This window comes from Podarcis pityusensis, assembly GCF_964106645.2.
Source record: "Podarcis pityusensis genome assembly, chromosome: 8".
NCBI lineage: Eukaryota > Metazoa > Chordata > Lepidosauria > Squamata > Lacertidae > Podarcis > Podarcis pityusensis.
In genome coordinates, this window is record NC_138033.1 from 6,926,040 (window position 1) to 6,941,575 (window position 15,536).

At 48.0% G+C, this 15,536-nt stretch overlaps 1 protein-coding gene across 3 annotated transcripts in view; it reads right to left on the minus strand.

The window, feature by feature from the left end:
- Positions 1-15,536, minus strand: part of RINL (Ras and Rab interactor like) — a 41,482-nt gene that overhangs the window by 20,282 nt on the left and 5,664 nt on the right. Inside the window, exons 3-6 of one of the 3 annotated variants that reach the window (XM_081018698.1) lie at positions 13,623-13,761; positions 11,639-11,780; positions 7,965-8,076; positions 747-819 (exon numbers count right to left, since the gene is read on the minus strand). In XM_081018698.1, coding sequence (XP_080874824.1) covers positions 747-819; positions 7,965-8,076; positions 11,639-11,780; positions 13,623-13,675 — 380 coding nt within the window. In that variant the 5' untranslated portion in view covers positions 13,676-13,761. Of the gene's footprint in view, positions 1-746; positions 820-3,533; positions 3,979-7,964; positions 8,077-11,638; positions 11,781-13,622; positions 13,762-15,536 lie in introns of those variants that run through there. The other 2 variants (XM_081018699.1, XM_081018700.1) reach the window with 2 other exon arrangements.

Genomic DNA, 15,536 nt, shown 5'->3' on the forward strand with positions numbered 1-15,536 from the left:
TGCAGTGCGCCCTTTTTATTCCTGGAAAGTGCCGCCACAAAAGATCCAAATGAAAGGACAGAGGGAGAGCCATAGCTGTCAAGTGTCCCTTATTTGAAGGGACAGTCCCTTATTCCAGCGCCATGTCCCGCTGCTGTCCCTTATTGATGGATGTCCCTTAAATGTCCCTTAAATGATGTCCCTTAAATTTCAAAGGAAGCAGCTCCTCTCCCTCCCTCCCTTCCTGCTGGCCAGGGAGGAGGGAGGCTCCAACTGTGTTGCTTGGCTGTGTTGCTCACCCAACAAGAAGTCTAAGAACGACTGGGGGGTGGAGCTTGCATGCCTTGTGTGTGGCTAGTTAATGCAAGCTGAGGGGTTTTTTGAATGCTGGACGCCATTTTGTTGCATGTGCTGCTGCAAACTTTGCAGTGCAAAGCCAGGCCGGGGAGCCATCTTAAGTTGAGGCTGCATAGGCCTTGTGGTGCATGTGATTCAGATTCTATTCAGTTGAACCTCTGGTTACAAAGTTGGTTGGACAGTGTTCTTGAAGCTACCAGCATGAGTTTGACCAGACTGCAGGAGGACAGGAAGCCTAGAGTGCCTGAACAGGTGAGGCTGCAAGTCCCTTATTTTGGCTGCTGGTCCCTTATTTTCAAGGCTGCTGGTCCCTTATTTTCAAATCTGTAAGTTGACAGCTATGGAGAGAGCCGACAACCCAACCCCCCCCCCCCCGGTCTCCCCATCAGCAACTACCCCCAGACACTCACCTGCTCACAAGGTGGAAAGAGACCAGCTCCAAGAGGTCTCTGAAATGCAGCAAGGAGCCCTCCAGATAAATCACTGTGAGAATGAGAGAAGCATCAGAAGAAGGCAGTGCAATTATAGGCCACATGTTGGGGGGGGTGTTTGTTTGACCCTTTCAATCCTCTCCCCACGCAGAAGGTCTTTTGGGGCAAGGAGACCCCAACCATTTAAAGCTTCTCTGTCTATCATTGATTACTTTCATTACTTGAAGCTTGTGGGACAATCGTTGCAACACGGCTATTTGACAAACTTCACAGGCCGAGTAATGCACACTTTTACGGAGTCAACACATGTTTAAAGCGCACGACTTCTCCCCAAAGAACCCCGGGAACTGAAGTTTGTTAAGGGCACTGGAAGCGGTAGCTCTGCAAAGGGCAACCCACAGTTCCCAGGATTCTTTGGGGGAACGTTACGCAAAAGTAAAACATAAAGCAGCAATAAAAACAATGCAGATAATCATGACAACTAATCCAGAATGCGGCAGCTAGACTGGTGACTGGGAGCGGCCGCCGAGACCACATAACACCGGTCTTGAAAGACCTACACTGGCTCCCAGTACGTCTCCGAGGACAATTCAAAGTGTTGGTGCTGACCTTTAAAGCCCTAAACGGCCTCAAAGGCCCAGTAGACATGAAGGAGCGTCTCCACCCCCATCGTTCTGCCTGGACACTGAGGTCCAGCACCGAGGGCCTTCTGGCGGTTCCCTCACTGCGAGAAGCCAAGTTACAGGGAACCAGGCAGAGGGCCTTCTCGGTAGTAGCGCCCGCCCTGTGGAACGCCCTCCCGTCAGATGTCAAAGAGATAAACAACTACCTGACATTTAGAAGACATCTGAAGGCAGCCCTGTTCAGGGAATCTTTTAATGTATGACATTTTAATGTATTTTTAATCTTCGTTGGAAGCCGCCCAGAGTGGCTGGGGAAACCCAGCCAGATGAGCGGGGTACAAATAATAAATTATTATTATTATTATTATTACAGTGGTACCTCGGGTTAGAGATGCTTCACATTACATACGCTTCAGGTTACAGACTCCGCTAACCCAGAAATAGTACCTCGGGTTAAGAACTTTGCTTCAGGATGAGAACAGAAATCGTGCTCCGGTGGCCCGGCAGCAGCAGGAGGCCCCATTAGCTAAAGTGGTGCTTCAGGTTAAGAACTGTTTCAGGTTAAGAACAGACCTCCAGAACGAATTAATTACTTAACCCGAGGTACCACTGTATTACTATTAAAGTGACTGGTCAGTCATTGAACAGTTAGAGAGACCTGCTAGTAAAGACCTGGCTTGACCAGTCATCCTTCCCATAACCCCAGGTGCAGCAGAGAGAAAGCTACACTCTGCCCATGGCTAGAGGCATCCTTTATCTGGATCCGGACTGACCCTACAATTGCCAAGCTGAATCACAAGGGGCTCAAATTAAGGCATGTGAAGTCCTACCAGGGCCACCCCAAAGGAGACGTCAAACACGAAATCCAAGGATGGAATCCTCGAGTCCAGCCTTCTAGTCCTCTGTGTTACAAAAGCACCAGATCCCACGGTGTCCGTCAGGACTATAAACTCACTGGCCTCTGCATTGGGAAGCCCTAGTCCCTCCTTGCTTCCCCAAAGCATCGCAACAACGTTATGGATTTGTAATGTGCCAAAGATCTAAGCATCTCAAGAGCTTGCAAGCCAATGAACGAGAGTGAGGGACGGCAGAGGAGCAGCGCAATGAAAAAGCACAGTTCTCCAAAATGTATAAACATGGTATAAGAAAAGAGGAAAGAATGCCACTTTAAAATCAGAAAAAAATAATCTTTATCCTATCTATATATGGAAGTGAGAGCTGGACCATAAAGAAGGCTGATCGCCGAAGAATTGATGCTTTTGAATTATGGTGCTGGAGGAGACTCTTGAGAGTCCCATGGACTGCAAGAAGATCAAACCTCTCCATTCTGAAGGAAATCAGCCCTGAGTGCTCACTGGAAGGACAGATCCTGAAGCCGAGACTCCAATACTTTGGCCACCTCAGGGGAAGAGAAGACTCCCTGGAAAAGACCCTGATGTTGGGAAAGATGGAGGGCCCAAGGAGAAGGGGACGACAGAGGATGAGATGGATGGACAGTGTTCTCGAAGCTACCAGCATGAGTTTGACCAAACTGCGGGAGGCAGTGGAAGACAGGAGTGCCTGGCGTGCTCTGGTCCAGGGGGTCACGAAGAGTCAGACACGACTAAACGACTAAACAACAACAACAACAACAACAAGAACAACATATAGCAGGAAGGTGTGCTTCCTCCGTAGATCAATCAGGCTGGAGCTCATTCATACCATGTTCAAATTTTGAACAGCATCCACATCTCGTGTCTGCCCAGGCTGGTGACCCCCATCACACCCACACAACAATCTTCAAATCCAGATCTGCCCCACTCTATGCCAGGGTCGTAACCCATGGGCTTGTTGGCTATTTGCAGATTAGTTGTGCTGCAGAAAGCATGCTGGGGAGACCACACATTACAAGGAATGCAAAAATAACTTTAGCGAGGTTTTAATAACAAAAACAAAAACTCCTTTTACATTAAATATATCTATAAGCATGACCCAACCACCAGGGTACTGAGAGAGCTAGGTTCTGCTCTTTATATACTATACCCAACAGCTTAATTAACATAACTTAACAGCACTGGCTATACCGCTTCACAGCTGTAAAACTAGGTCATGTTATTTGCTCTGCCCCTTAAAGAAATACACATCTTGTGGAACAATAATGAACCTTCAAATTTAAAGAGACGGTTCACCAGGGCTACGCACTCTGCTATATCCCCTCGTCCGTCCTTCCATCAGCCGAGCAAAACACATGACTGCGGAGAAGAAACAAACTTCATTTCCAAGAAGAAGAACCCACACTTTGCTTATGGGGTGGGGCCTGCGGGTAGCAACAGCCACTTCCATCCTCTCTCTCGTTTGAGTTTGAATTATTTCGTGGTGGTGCACGCAGGAAGGACACTGAGCTCATTAACCAAAGCGCATGATTTGCACGCAGGAGAACTTGGATCAATTCCCGACATCTCCAGTTAAAAACAGATCCTGAAGAGACAGCTGGGGGCGGGGAGAGTTTCTGGAGAGCTGCGAGCATCCAAAAGAAGATTAGATTACAGACCGCCTTGGCGTGAGAGACAGCTCCCTGTCATTGCATTTATTTTACACGTGCTACCCTCTTGTACTGGGGACGCGGGTGGTGCTGTGGGTTAAAGCACAGAGCCTAGGGCTTGCCAATCAGAAGGTCGGCGGTTTGAATCCCCACAACGGGGTGAGCTCCCGTTGATCAGTCCCAGCTCCTGCCAACCTAGCAGTTCGAAAGCACCTCAAAGTGCAAGTAGATAAATAGGTACCGCTCTGGCGGGAAGGTAAACAGCGTTTCCGTGCACTGCTCTGGTTCGCCAGAAGCAGCTTAGTCATGCTGGCCACATGACCCGGAAGCTGTCTGCGGACAAACGCCGGCTTCCTCGGCCAGTAAAGCAAGATGAACGCCGTAACCCCAGAATCGTTCGCTACTAGACCTAATGGTCATGGGTCCCTTTACCCTTTACCTTTACCCGCTTGTAGGGACCCCACTCCCCAATCTTTCCAGTACTAGAAGGCGCAGCCACAGACGGGCAGGGTATAAATAAAATTATGATTATTACTATTATTGTTGTTGTTGTTGTTATTTCTCTTAATGAGAAGGGTCCTCCTCTGTCAACCCCGGATATTACCTCCAAGTTACCTTGGAGACTCTTTCTTAGTCCTTTGTCCACATCTGAGTGTTTTTTAGCCGTTAAGACACATTTTCCTCATTCGAATTAGACTGGGGTTGTCTACACCCCCACGTATGTGAATTTGTCTATGATTCTGCTATCCCATGGGCCGGCATGGCATACGCAGAGATAGCTGTGGTGTACCCACCTTTTAAAAAAAGAAACAAAATTCACCAAAGTAGTTTGCAAAAGCACAGTTAAAGGTAAAGGGACCCCTGACCATTAGATTCAGCCTGCCTTGCCGCGGCAAAGGGGCTTGAATAACTCAGAGAAGGTACGAGCTATGCCGTGCAGGGCCACCCAAGATGGACAGTTCATAGTGGAGAGTTTAGACCAAACGTGATCCACCTGGAGGAGGAACCGGCAAGCCACTCCAGTATCCCTGCCAAGAAAACGCCATGGACAAAGACACCACCAGAAATAGTGACAAGCAAACAAATGACGAGAATGAGGAAGTGGTAGGCACGGAAAGGGGAGTAGCGGAAGGTGACAGTTGATCCACTCACCCAAAAACACAGGCGGAAATTGCCTGTGACCTCGAGTGGAGTGTGGTTTGCAGCCCAATTTTCCCCAGCTTATTGGATTACACACACACACACACACCGTATTGGGCAAACCTTGAATTTACAGGAAGACAGCATGGAGATTGGTGTTGTTTGAGGGCGATGTCCTGTGGACTGTGCGAATTAAATGGGAATGAATGCACACAGTAAACTCCAGTATGGGCATCTAGCCTACCTAGGACCCTTGTACCTACGGGACCGCCTCTCCCGGTATGTCCCACGGAGAGCCTCAAGGTCCATAAATAGCAACACCCTAGAGGTCCCGGGCCCTAAGGAAGTTAGATTAGCTTCAACCAGAGCCAGGGCCTTTTCAACACTGGCCCCGGCCTGGTGGAACGCTCTGCCTCATGAGACCAGGACCCTGCAGGATCTTATTTCTTTCCGCAGGGCCTGTAAGACAGAGTTGTTCCACCTGGCCTTTGGCTTGGAGCCAATTTGATTCCCTCCCCCTCTTTCTTTTTCCTTTTTCCTTTCTCCTCCTGTGATGGGGCTGCATTTTAATATTTTAATGTTTCAATATTCTAATGTTGTATTTTAATCTTGTTTTTAAGTTGTATTCATTCAGCTTGTTTTTATTATTGCTTGTTAGCCGCCCTGAGCCCGGCCTTTGCTGGGGAGGTTGGGGTATTAATAATAATAATAATAATAATAATAATAATAATAATAATTACCTCACCGGGTCGTTGTGGGGATAAAGGGGGTTAGGAGAGAAGAACAGATGCTGAGCTCCTTGGAAGCAGCAAGAAAAATGCCACCCACACATTCAATAAGAGTTCCTCACCTGCGGCTGGGCTCAGAAAAGAGGAAGATGGCGTTTCTCTTTTTTTAAAAAAATAATAATAATATTTATTAAAGTTTCACAAGAAAAAAACCACATTAGTAAAGAAAGAATTAACAATAAAAAGAAAAAATACAAAGTAAAAAAAGAAAAAACAATTAAAAACAATTTCATCTTTTCCTCACTTCTTTTACATTTACTTGTTTCCCGGACCTCCTCTTACCTCCCTCTTTTGTATTCTAATTAAATATGTTAATCCAACAATTCCTTTCCCTCCTTTTTAATCCTAATCTTTAATCTTGATGTAATATAACTTTAAATTTTAGATTTTACATATTAAAACCAATTTTTCCATATTCTTTTGGCCTGTACAGCTAGAAACCCCTTAACTTCAATCCAACATCATTCTAACATTCATTAATTTAATTTAATTTAATTTAATTAATTAATTAGGTGGCGTTTCTCAGGAGGCAGTTGATAAAGGAGCAGCTCAGCCAGAAATCCCAAAAAAAGTGGCTGTGGGGGGGAGAGTTAACTTCCTAGCCCCACCACAAAACTGAAGGGAGACCCCCATTTCGTGAGAGACCTGCAACCTGCAAGGACCAGCCCTTCTAAGCCTCTCCCAACCATTTCCCCTTTTAAGCAGGAGGAAATTGTGTTGCAAAACCCACCGAGGATGAATAATGGGAGATGCCTAATTTAGGGGAAGGGAGTGGGGTCTAAAGGTTAGAGCAAGGGTGGGGGGTGGATTTCCAGGCGGGGAACAGTGACGCTGGTACAGCAGGGACAGAGGAGCAAAGGTTCAAGCACGTACAATTCTCAGATCGAGGACTTGGGAACGTAGGCAGATGATTTACAATGGGTCAGGCCTTGGGGTCCATCAAGTTCAGTATTGCTGGCACTGGCCGGCAGCAGTTCCCAGGTCAGAAGGCAAAATGTGCAGGTGCTATTAATTTGAAAATCAGCCTTCTCCCCCTTTGCCCAGCTCCCAGGAAAGCACACATGGTCTAGCAGGGGCTATTCGCCGCAATAGTTCAGTAGAGCTTCCATGTACACAGGCAGTAATAATAATAATAATAATAATAATAATAATAATAATAATAATAATATATTTATACCCCGCCCATCTGGCTGAGTTTCCCCAGCCACTCTGGGCAGCTCCCAATCAAATGTTAAAAACAGTACAGCATTAAATATTAAAAACTTCCCTAAACAGGGCTGCCTTCAGATGTCTTTTAAAGATAGGATAGCTGCTTATTTCCTTCACATCTGAAGGGAGGGCGTTCCACAGGGCGGGCTCCACCACCAAGAAGGCCCTCTGTCTGGTTCCCTGGAACCTCACTTCTCGCAATGAGGGAACCGCCAGAAGGCCCTCGGCGCGGGATCTCAGCGTCCGGGCTGAATGATGGGGGTGGAGACGCTCCTTCAGGTATACAGGACCGAGGCCGTTTAGGGCTTTAAAGGTCAGCACCAACACTTTGAATTGTGTTCGGAAACGTACTGGGAGCCAATGCAGATCTCTCAGGACCAGTGTTATGTGGTCCCGGCAGCCACTCCCAGTCACCAGTCTAGCTGCCGCATTCTGGATTAATTGCAGTTTCCGGGTCACCTTCAAAGGTAGCCCACGTAGAGCGCATTGCAGTAGTCCAAGCGGGAGATAACTAGAGCATGCACCACTCTGGTGAGACAGTCCGTGGGCAGGTAGGGTCTTAGCCTGCGTACCAGGTGGAGCTGGGAGACTACCTCCCTGGACACAGAATTAACCTGTGCCTCCATGGACAGCTGTGAGTCCAAAATGACTCCCAGGCTGCTCACCTGGTCCTTCAGGGGCACAGTTACCCCATTCAGGACCAGGGAATCCCACACACCAGCCCACCCCGTGTCTCCCAAAAACAGTACTTCTGTCTTGTCAGGATTCAACCTCAATCTGTTAGCCGCCATCCATCCTCCAACCGCCTCCAGGAACTCCAGTTTAGCCCCAAAGCACCAGACCCTGGGAACAAATGAATCTGTGGTTCAGCACAGGTCAGATACAGAAGACCCTCAGAGGGACCGAACCAACTCACCTGCGCCGTTGTCCTGGATAGAGAAAGAGCAGACAGCATCACTCCTGTTTTCCTGTGTTCGTAGGAAGAGCTCCCTGGACCCTCCAGCTGCATTTCCAGCGATAATGAACGTCTGGCCGCAGAAGGAAAAGGAAAGGGGGCAGGAGGAGGGGAGAGAGATTGAGAGAGAAAGGAGATGAGAAATCCGCTTGCCTCTGGATAGCACAGTCAATGAAGCAAGACCCACCCCCCACCTCCTTCCCTTCCCCTTTAAGCAGGAAAGAGGAAACCACCAGCAACATTTGTGACTCTGCATCTGCAAGCACACTGAGAAGGTGACAAGGAGCAACTTTGCTGCTGCTGCTGCTGCTGCTTCTTCAGTGTCCAGTGGCAGCCTTCCCTAACATGGCGCACAACCCCCCCTCCGTGCTTTGGACTACAACTCCCATCAGCCCCAGCCAGTATGACCGTAAGATGCTAGGACCAATGGGAGTTGGCAGCTTCCAGGTGATATGGGTTCCATGCCCCCTGCCATCTGTACTCTACGTTTAAAGCAGTGCTGTGCCACTTTAAATGGGTCATTTGTTTAGTCGTTTTGTCTTCTCCGACTCTTCGTGACTCCCTGGACCAGAGCAAGCCAGGCACGCCTGTCTTCCACTGCCTCCCGCAGTTTGGTCAAACTCATGCTGGTAGCTTCAAGAACACTGTCCAACCATCTCGTCCTCTGTCATCCCCTTCTCCTTGTGCCCTCCATCTTTCCCAGCATCAGGGTCTTTTCCAGGGAGTCTTCTCTTCTCATGAGGTAGCCAAAGTCTTGGAGCCTCAGCTTCAGGATCTGTCCTTCCAGGGAGCACTCAGGGCTGATTTCCTTCAGAATGGAGAGGTTTGATCTTCTTGCAGCCCATGGGACTCTGAAGAGTCTCCTCCAGCACCGCAATCAGCCTTCTTTGTGGTCCAGCTCTCACTTCCATACATCACTACTGGGGCAACCATAGCTTTAACTATACGGACCTTTGTTGGCAAGGTGGTGTCTCTGCTTTGTAAGAGATGGGTCATCCATAAGAGCCTCCTAGAAATTCTTAGCAGTGGTAACAAACTACATTCCCCAGGATTCTTTGGGGGAAACCACAAAGGTTTAAAGTGGGATGGACGTTTTTTAAGTGCAGATGGGGTCTCCGTGCGACTTTTCCCAATCAGCTTCTTTCACAAGGGCCCGTAACCAAATATGAACGCCCCCAATACGAGATGCTCTTGGAAGGCATGTCTGTCACTCCATTGTTGTTGTTGGCCTCCATCTGTCTCAACAGACAATGGAGTGCGCCTCCAGGGAAGAAGCCAAACTGCGACCTCTCCAGGGCACAAGCCTGGGCAGTGTGAATGGAGGTCCTGCTCAGAGGACAAGAACCCCCTCTTGGACTCACTGGTGTGGTCCAGAGGGAAGCAGAGTAAGACGTTTGGCCTCTGGCTTGGCTGCAGGAGGGCTGACGCGAAGGTGGTGGTACTTTTTACGTAGCCTTGGGGCAATCTAAAGATAAAGGTAAAGGGACCCCTGACCATTAGGTCCAGTCATGACCAACTCTGGGGTTGCAGTGCTCATCTTGCTTTATTGGCCGAGGGAGCCGGCGTACAACTTCCGGGTCATGTGGTGGCCAGCATGACTAAGCCGCTTCTGGCGAACCAGAGCAGCGCACGGAAACGCCGTTTACCTTCCCGCTGGAGCGGTACCTATTTATCTACTTGCACTTTTGACGTGCTTTCGAACTGCTAGGTTGGCAGGAGCAGGGACCGAGCAACGGGAGCTCACCCTGTCGCGGGGATTCAAACCGCCGACCTTCTGATCGGCAAGTCCTAGGCTCTGTGGTTTGACCCACAGCTCCACCCGCATCCCCCTGACAACTGACAATTGGGGCAATCTAGTCCACATTAATTGACTGTTTTCCCATGTAAATGCAAAAAGGAGCTTTCCTCATGTACTCTTATGGAGAAGAATGCAGAGCCAAGGTCCACAACACTGAAATGTGTACTATCGGGAGGAATCCCTGTTCATATGGTGTTTGGATTGGCCGTGATGGCATGTCTTGGGATTACAAAGTTATTTATGATGCGCAAGTCTTGCACGAGACGGTATTTGATGGGTGTCCCTGGAGGGCTGGGTTTCTTGACAGGAAGAAGGGGAGAATTACATGGGCTGGCACAGGGCACAAGGATCCCTTAATCCATGAAGTCCTTTATCCTTGGTTTCAATCCTTCTATTGCCTCTGTTTTGTGTTACAACACCAGAAGGAGGCGTACAAGGGGCCATCCAACCATCTTAAGTCCTACTCTGGATTTGTGCAGGGTTTGCTCCTGAACTATATATATATATATATATATATATATATATATATATATATATAAAACCTTATTAGGTTTTCCACAATTATAACAAATATCATGTAACAAAATCACAAACACAAACAAAAACGAAAAACGAAAAATAAAGAGTGCATCAAAAATAAACGAATAAACAAATAAACAATGAAAACAAACTTAATTCTTTTAAAATTCCAATCTTATAAACATATTATTGACTTCCCCTATTCACTCCCTTCTGAATTTCCTTGTATCTGTATGTTACAGCTTTCCAATATCATTATTAACCAAAAATATTTCCGGTTATAATCTAATTGATTCACTTTTCTTACCGTTGTCAATCCCATTTTTAAATCCTAATTTAATCCTAGGCCTATTTGGTACTCCTGAACTTTTTCTTCTCCTGAAGATATCCCACAAGGCAGCAGAGGTTGAGGGTCAGAGTCTTCCTTCTCCTAGATGGGCTCCCTTCCCAGGTGGACGAGCCCCATCTGCCTCTCACTTCTCTCTATAGCATGGGCAGAAACTACCTTCTTGACCGTTGGACCCACTCTTGGTCTCGCCACTCAACCCACCAGAGCCTGTCTTCGCATGCAGGGGAAGTCCCTAACTCACTGAGGGTCTGAGACCCATCGGCCACCCTCACCGGGTTTAACTGGTTGGTCGAAGCCGTTTCCAGGGTGTTAAGGTACCAAAGGGTTGCTCGAGAGCAAGTAGGCAAATGCCTCCCTGCTCGGTTGTGAAGCCTTGCTTTCGATGCCAAAATAAACTTCCTCTGTGCAGAGTGCCACTCTCTCGTGGCTGGCTCATTCACTGGCAGAATCCGTGAGTGGGCGGTCCTTAAACCTTCCCCAGCAGAGTAGTTTCTTGACGCCCAGTCTGCGCCTCCCCTCTCTGCGCGGAAGCCTACTGCGCAGGGAGGGCGTGGGTAACGGAGGACTTCTCTCCTCCCCGCTTTGCCCAGGCAAGGTGTCCTGGCACCGCCTCGCCTCCTCTGAGCCCTGAAGCTCCTCTCCACTGGAGGCGTGGTTACTCTCCTCCGCTGAGGAGGTGCTGCTTCCCACGATCTTTGGGGGCTTTCTGTAATCCATCCGGCTTTTCCCCTCTCGCCCCTGAGCCGATGGCAGTTCCCTGACACAGGGTGTGGCTGCTGTTGCATGCTGACAGCTTCTGGGAGCCCCAGGTGAGAGCTAAGTGCAGGATAGGGACCCAAGGTGGACAAACTACCCCAGAAGGAGCATGATGTGTCCCCCACCAGAGGTGCTACCCCTCCCCTAACACCCCATACACCTGCCCACACTGGACTCATCCCATTAAAAAAATAAAATTTGCTGGCCACTTACCCCAGGTGGGTGTACTGACAGCAACTCCTTGGCTTGTTCTGGTTGGCTCTCAAGAATCTCCCAAATGGTTCTGGTTGCAGAGAGCCGGTCCAGAAGCGTGATGGGGCTCTCACACTTTCCATTCACTAAGGTGTGGTGTAGGCTGTATACGAAGAAGAAGAAGAAGGGTTTGGATTTGATATCCCGCTTTATCACTAACCTAAGGAGTCTCAAAGCGGCTCACAATCTCCTTTCCCTTCCTCCCCCACAACAAACACTCTGTGAGGTGAGTGGGGCTGAGAGACTTCAGAGAAGTGTGACAAGCCCAAGGTCACCCAGCAGCTGCATGTGGAGGAGCGGAGACGCGAACCCGGTTCACCAGATTACGAGACTACCGCTCTTGGCATTGGAGGTGGGGAAAGAGTTAACAGGAGGAAGGTCTCTCGCCCGCCGTGGCCTGCAAAAACAGCTCTGGAGCTTGCCCTGCCTCCAGCTCTTGCCTCCTGGCTGGTACTGTTGTTGTTGTTGTTGTTTAGTCGAGTCCGACTCTTCGTGACCCCCTGGACCAGAGCACGCCAGGCACTCCTGTCTTCCACTGCCTCGCGCGTTTGGTCAAACTCATGCTGCTAGCTTCGAGAACACTGTCCCACCATCTCGTCCTCTGTCGTCCCCTTCTCCTTGTGCCCTCCATCTTTCCCAGCATCAGGGTCTTTTCCAGGCAGTCTTCCCTTCTCATGAGGTGGCCAAAGTATTGGAGCCTCAGCTTCAGGATCTGTCCTTCCAGTGTGCACTAAGGGCTGATTTCCTTCAGAATGGATCGGTTTGATCTTCTTGCAGTCCATGGGACTCTCAAGAGTCTCCTCCAGCACCAGAATTCAAAAGCATCAATTCTTCGGCGATCAGCCTTCTTTATGGTCTGGTACTTCTGGCTGGTACAGTTCCCCACAAATCACTGCTCCCCACAAGTCAGACTCCAGCCCTGTTTCCTCACACACACACACACCCGGCAGCTGATCAGCATCCTGCCAGTCCCTGGCAACTCCAGATGTTGTGGGACTTCAAGTCCCATCATGCTGTGCTGGCTGGGGATGATGGGAATGGTAGTCCAACAGCATCTGGAAGGTGCCATGTGGGCCGCAGTGAGGCTGGCAAATCTATTCCCTCGTTCACACAGAGATCACAGAACCTTAGAACTGCAGAGTTGGAAGGGACCATGAGAACCATCTAGTCCAGTGTTTCCCAAACTTGGGTGTCCAGCTGTTTATGGACTACATCTCCCATCATCCCTAGCTAGCAGGACCAGTGGTGAGGGATCGTGGGAACTGTAGTCCAAAAACAGCTGGAGATCCAAGTTAGGGAAACAATGATCCAGTCCAACGCAGGAATCTTTTGCCCAGTCTGGGGCCTTAGGTGTCAACTTACAGATTTGAAAATAAGGGACCGGCAGCCTTGAAAATAAGGGATCAGCAGCCAAAATAAGGGATTTTCCAAGCACAGGTATGTTCAACTTCTGAGCCCCTCCGAGCCAAAGGCAGAAAGCCCAGCCAGCAGCCAAACGAAGCCTCAAGCGGTGGTTCCCACAGCGCAGCAACCCGACAAAGGGGATGCAGCAGGGAAAACCACTGTCACCTCTCCGCTGCGAAGCGCTGAGCAAAGGCGAGTCCCCAGGCATTGCGGCCGATTTTATCGGCACAAGGCATGCAAGCTCCACCCCCCCAGTCATTCTTAGACTCCTTATTGGGTGAGCAACGCAGCCAAGCAACACAGTTGGAGCCTCCCTCCTCCCTGGCCGGCAGGGAGGGAGGGAGAGGAGCTGCTTCCTTTGAAACCCGAGAAATTTAAGGGACATCATCAATAAGGGACAGCAGCAGGACACGGCTCTGGGATAAGGGACTTTCCCGCCAAATAAGGGATGGTTGACAGCTATGTCTGGGGCTCAAACCCACAACCCTGAGATTAAGAGTCTCGCGCTCTGCCAACTGAGCTATTATGAAGGCTTGCTTACCCAGAGTCGTTTTCCACCGGGCTCCTGCCGGCACCAAGGATAGGCTCAGACATCTTTTGCGCCCACAGTTAACGGGTCCTCACAAATCCCACATTGCTAAAGGCTTCCTAGGGTTTCTGTTTGGCTTCCAAACACGTCCCTGTAGGTGGAAGGGAAAAAGTTGGGCGGATGAATCAGAGCTCCAGGTTTTCATTTTTCCCCAATTTTTTAAATTGATTTTCACAAAATTAAAAACAAACAAACAAACAAACATAAATCATAACCTTATTAAAATTACGCTTATGAACATTGTTAAGTGACTTCCTTGCTTCCCCTTGGTTGAATTTCAATGCATATCCTTTTAACGGTTTTCCAAATCAGAGTTCTTATAAACTTAACTTAATCAAATTAACATCCTTACATCTTTTCAATCAAGATTAAACATATTAATTCATCACTTAACTTATATAAAATCCTAATCCAATCAAATACCTGCAAGCTATTTCCAATTAGTTTAACTTAACAAATTTAACTAAATAATCATTAAATTTTGTCCGTTCTTCCTGATACTCCTCCTTCTTCTGGCCACGGACTCTTCCAGTTAGGTCGACTAGTTCTGAAAAATCCATCATCTTCCTCTGCCATTCTTCCACAGTTGGTAATTCTTGCGTTTTCCACTTTTTAGCTAGTAAAATTCGAGCAGCAGTTGTGGTGTACAAAAATAATTTAACATCTTTCTTGGGCAATTCCAAATCAATTATTCCAAGAAGGCAGGCCTCTGGTTTCTTTATAAATGTATATTTCAACATTTTTTTTCCAATTCATTATAAATCTTTTCCCAGAAGCCTTTCACCTTGGGGCAGGTCCACCACATGTGGTAAAAAGTTCCTTCCTTTTCTTTGCATTTCCAACATAGATTATCACAGTTATGATAGATCTTTGCTAATTTAACAGGAGTCAAATACCATCTATACATCATTTTCATTATATTTTCCTTTAACACAGTACAGTGGTACCTCGGGTTAAGTACTTAATTTGTTCTGGAGGTCCGTTCTTAACCTGAAGCACCACTTTAGCTAATGGGGCCTCCTGCTGCTGCTGCGCCGCCGGAGCACAATTTCTGTTCTTATCCTGAAGCAAAGTTCTTAACCTGAAGCACTATTTCTGGGTTAGCGGAGTCTGTAACCTGAAGCGTATGTAACCCAGGTGTTATGTACTGAGTTGAATAGGATCCAAACTGCAGCAGTCTGATTGGTCCTAGAACAATAGGATCCAAATTGCAGCAGTCTGATTGGTCCTAGAACAATAGGATTCAGAATGCAGCAGTCTGATTGGTCCCAGAACAATACAGCAGTATGATTGGTTGGCAGGAACCACCCAATCATGCTCCAGATATAAGTGAATCCACAACCTGATTGGCTTACAGTAGAATTCCAGAATTAGCCAATCATGTGCAGCCCATTGTGTAAATAATGTATATAAAGCAGATATTTTGAGGGGACTTTCATTCATTCCTCCTCACCACTATGAGCTGAATAAAGAGCATGAAATCACTTTGCAACTCTGAGTATATTTCACCAAGGTACCACTGTACATGCAGTGAACTTAACCCCTTTCTTCCACAATCTTTCCCAGTCCTCAAACATTATATTATGTCCTACATCTGTAAGAGAAGAGATGCAGAGCTCCAAGTTTTCATGGGTTTGGGGGCAAGAGGCTGCCAGTGGAACTTGCGAGATCCATTTCGCTCCAGGCATGTGAAACGACACATCAGCTTACACAGTTTGACTATGGACAGCACTCCGTGCTTGCCACGAAACACTCTTGCACGCAGGGATCACAGCACAGCTCAGTGGAAGACCACCTGCTTGAATAATAACATTTGTAATAATAATTTTATTGTTTGCATGCAGAAGGTCCCAGGTTCAACCCGCT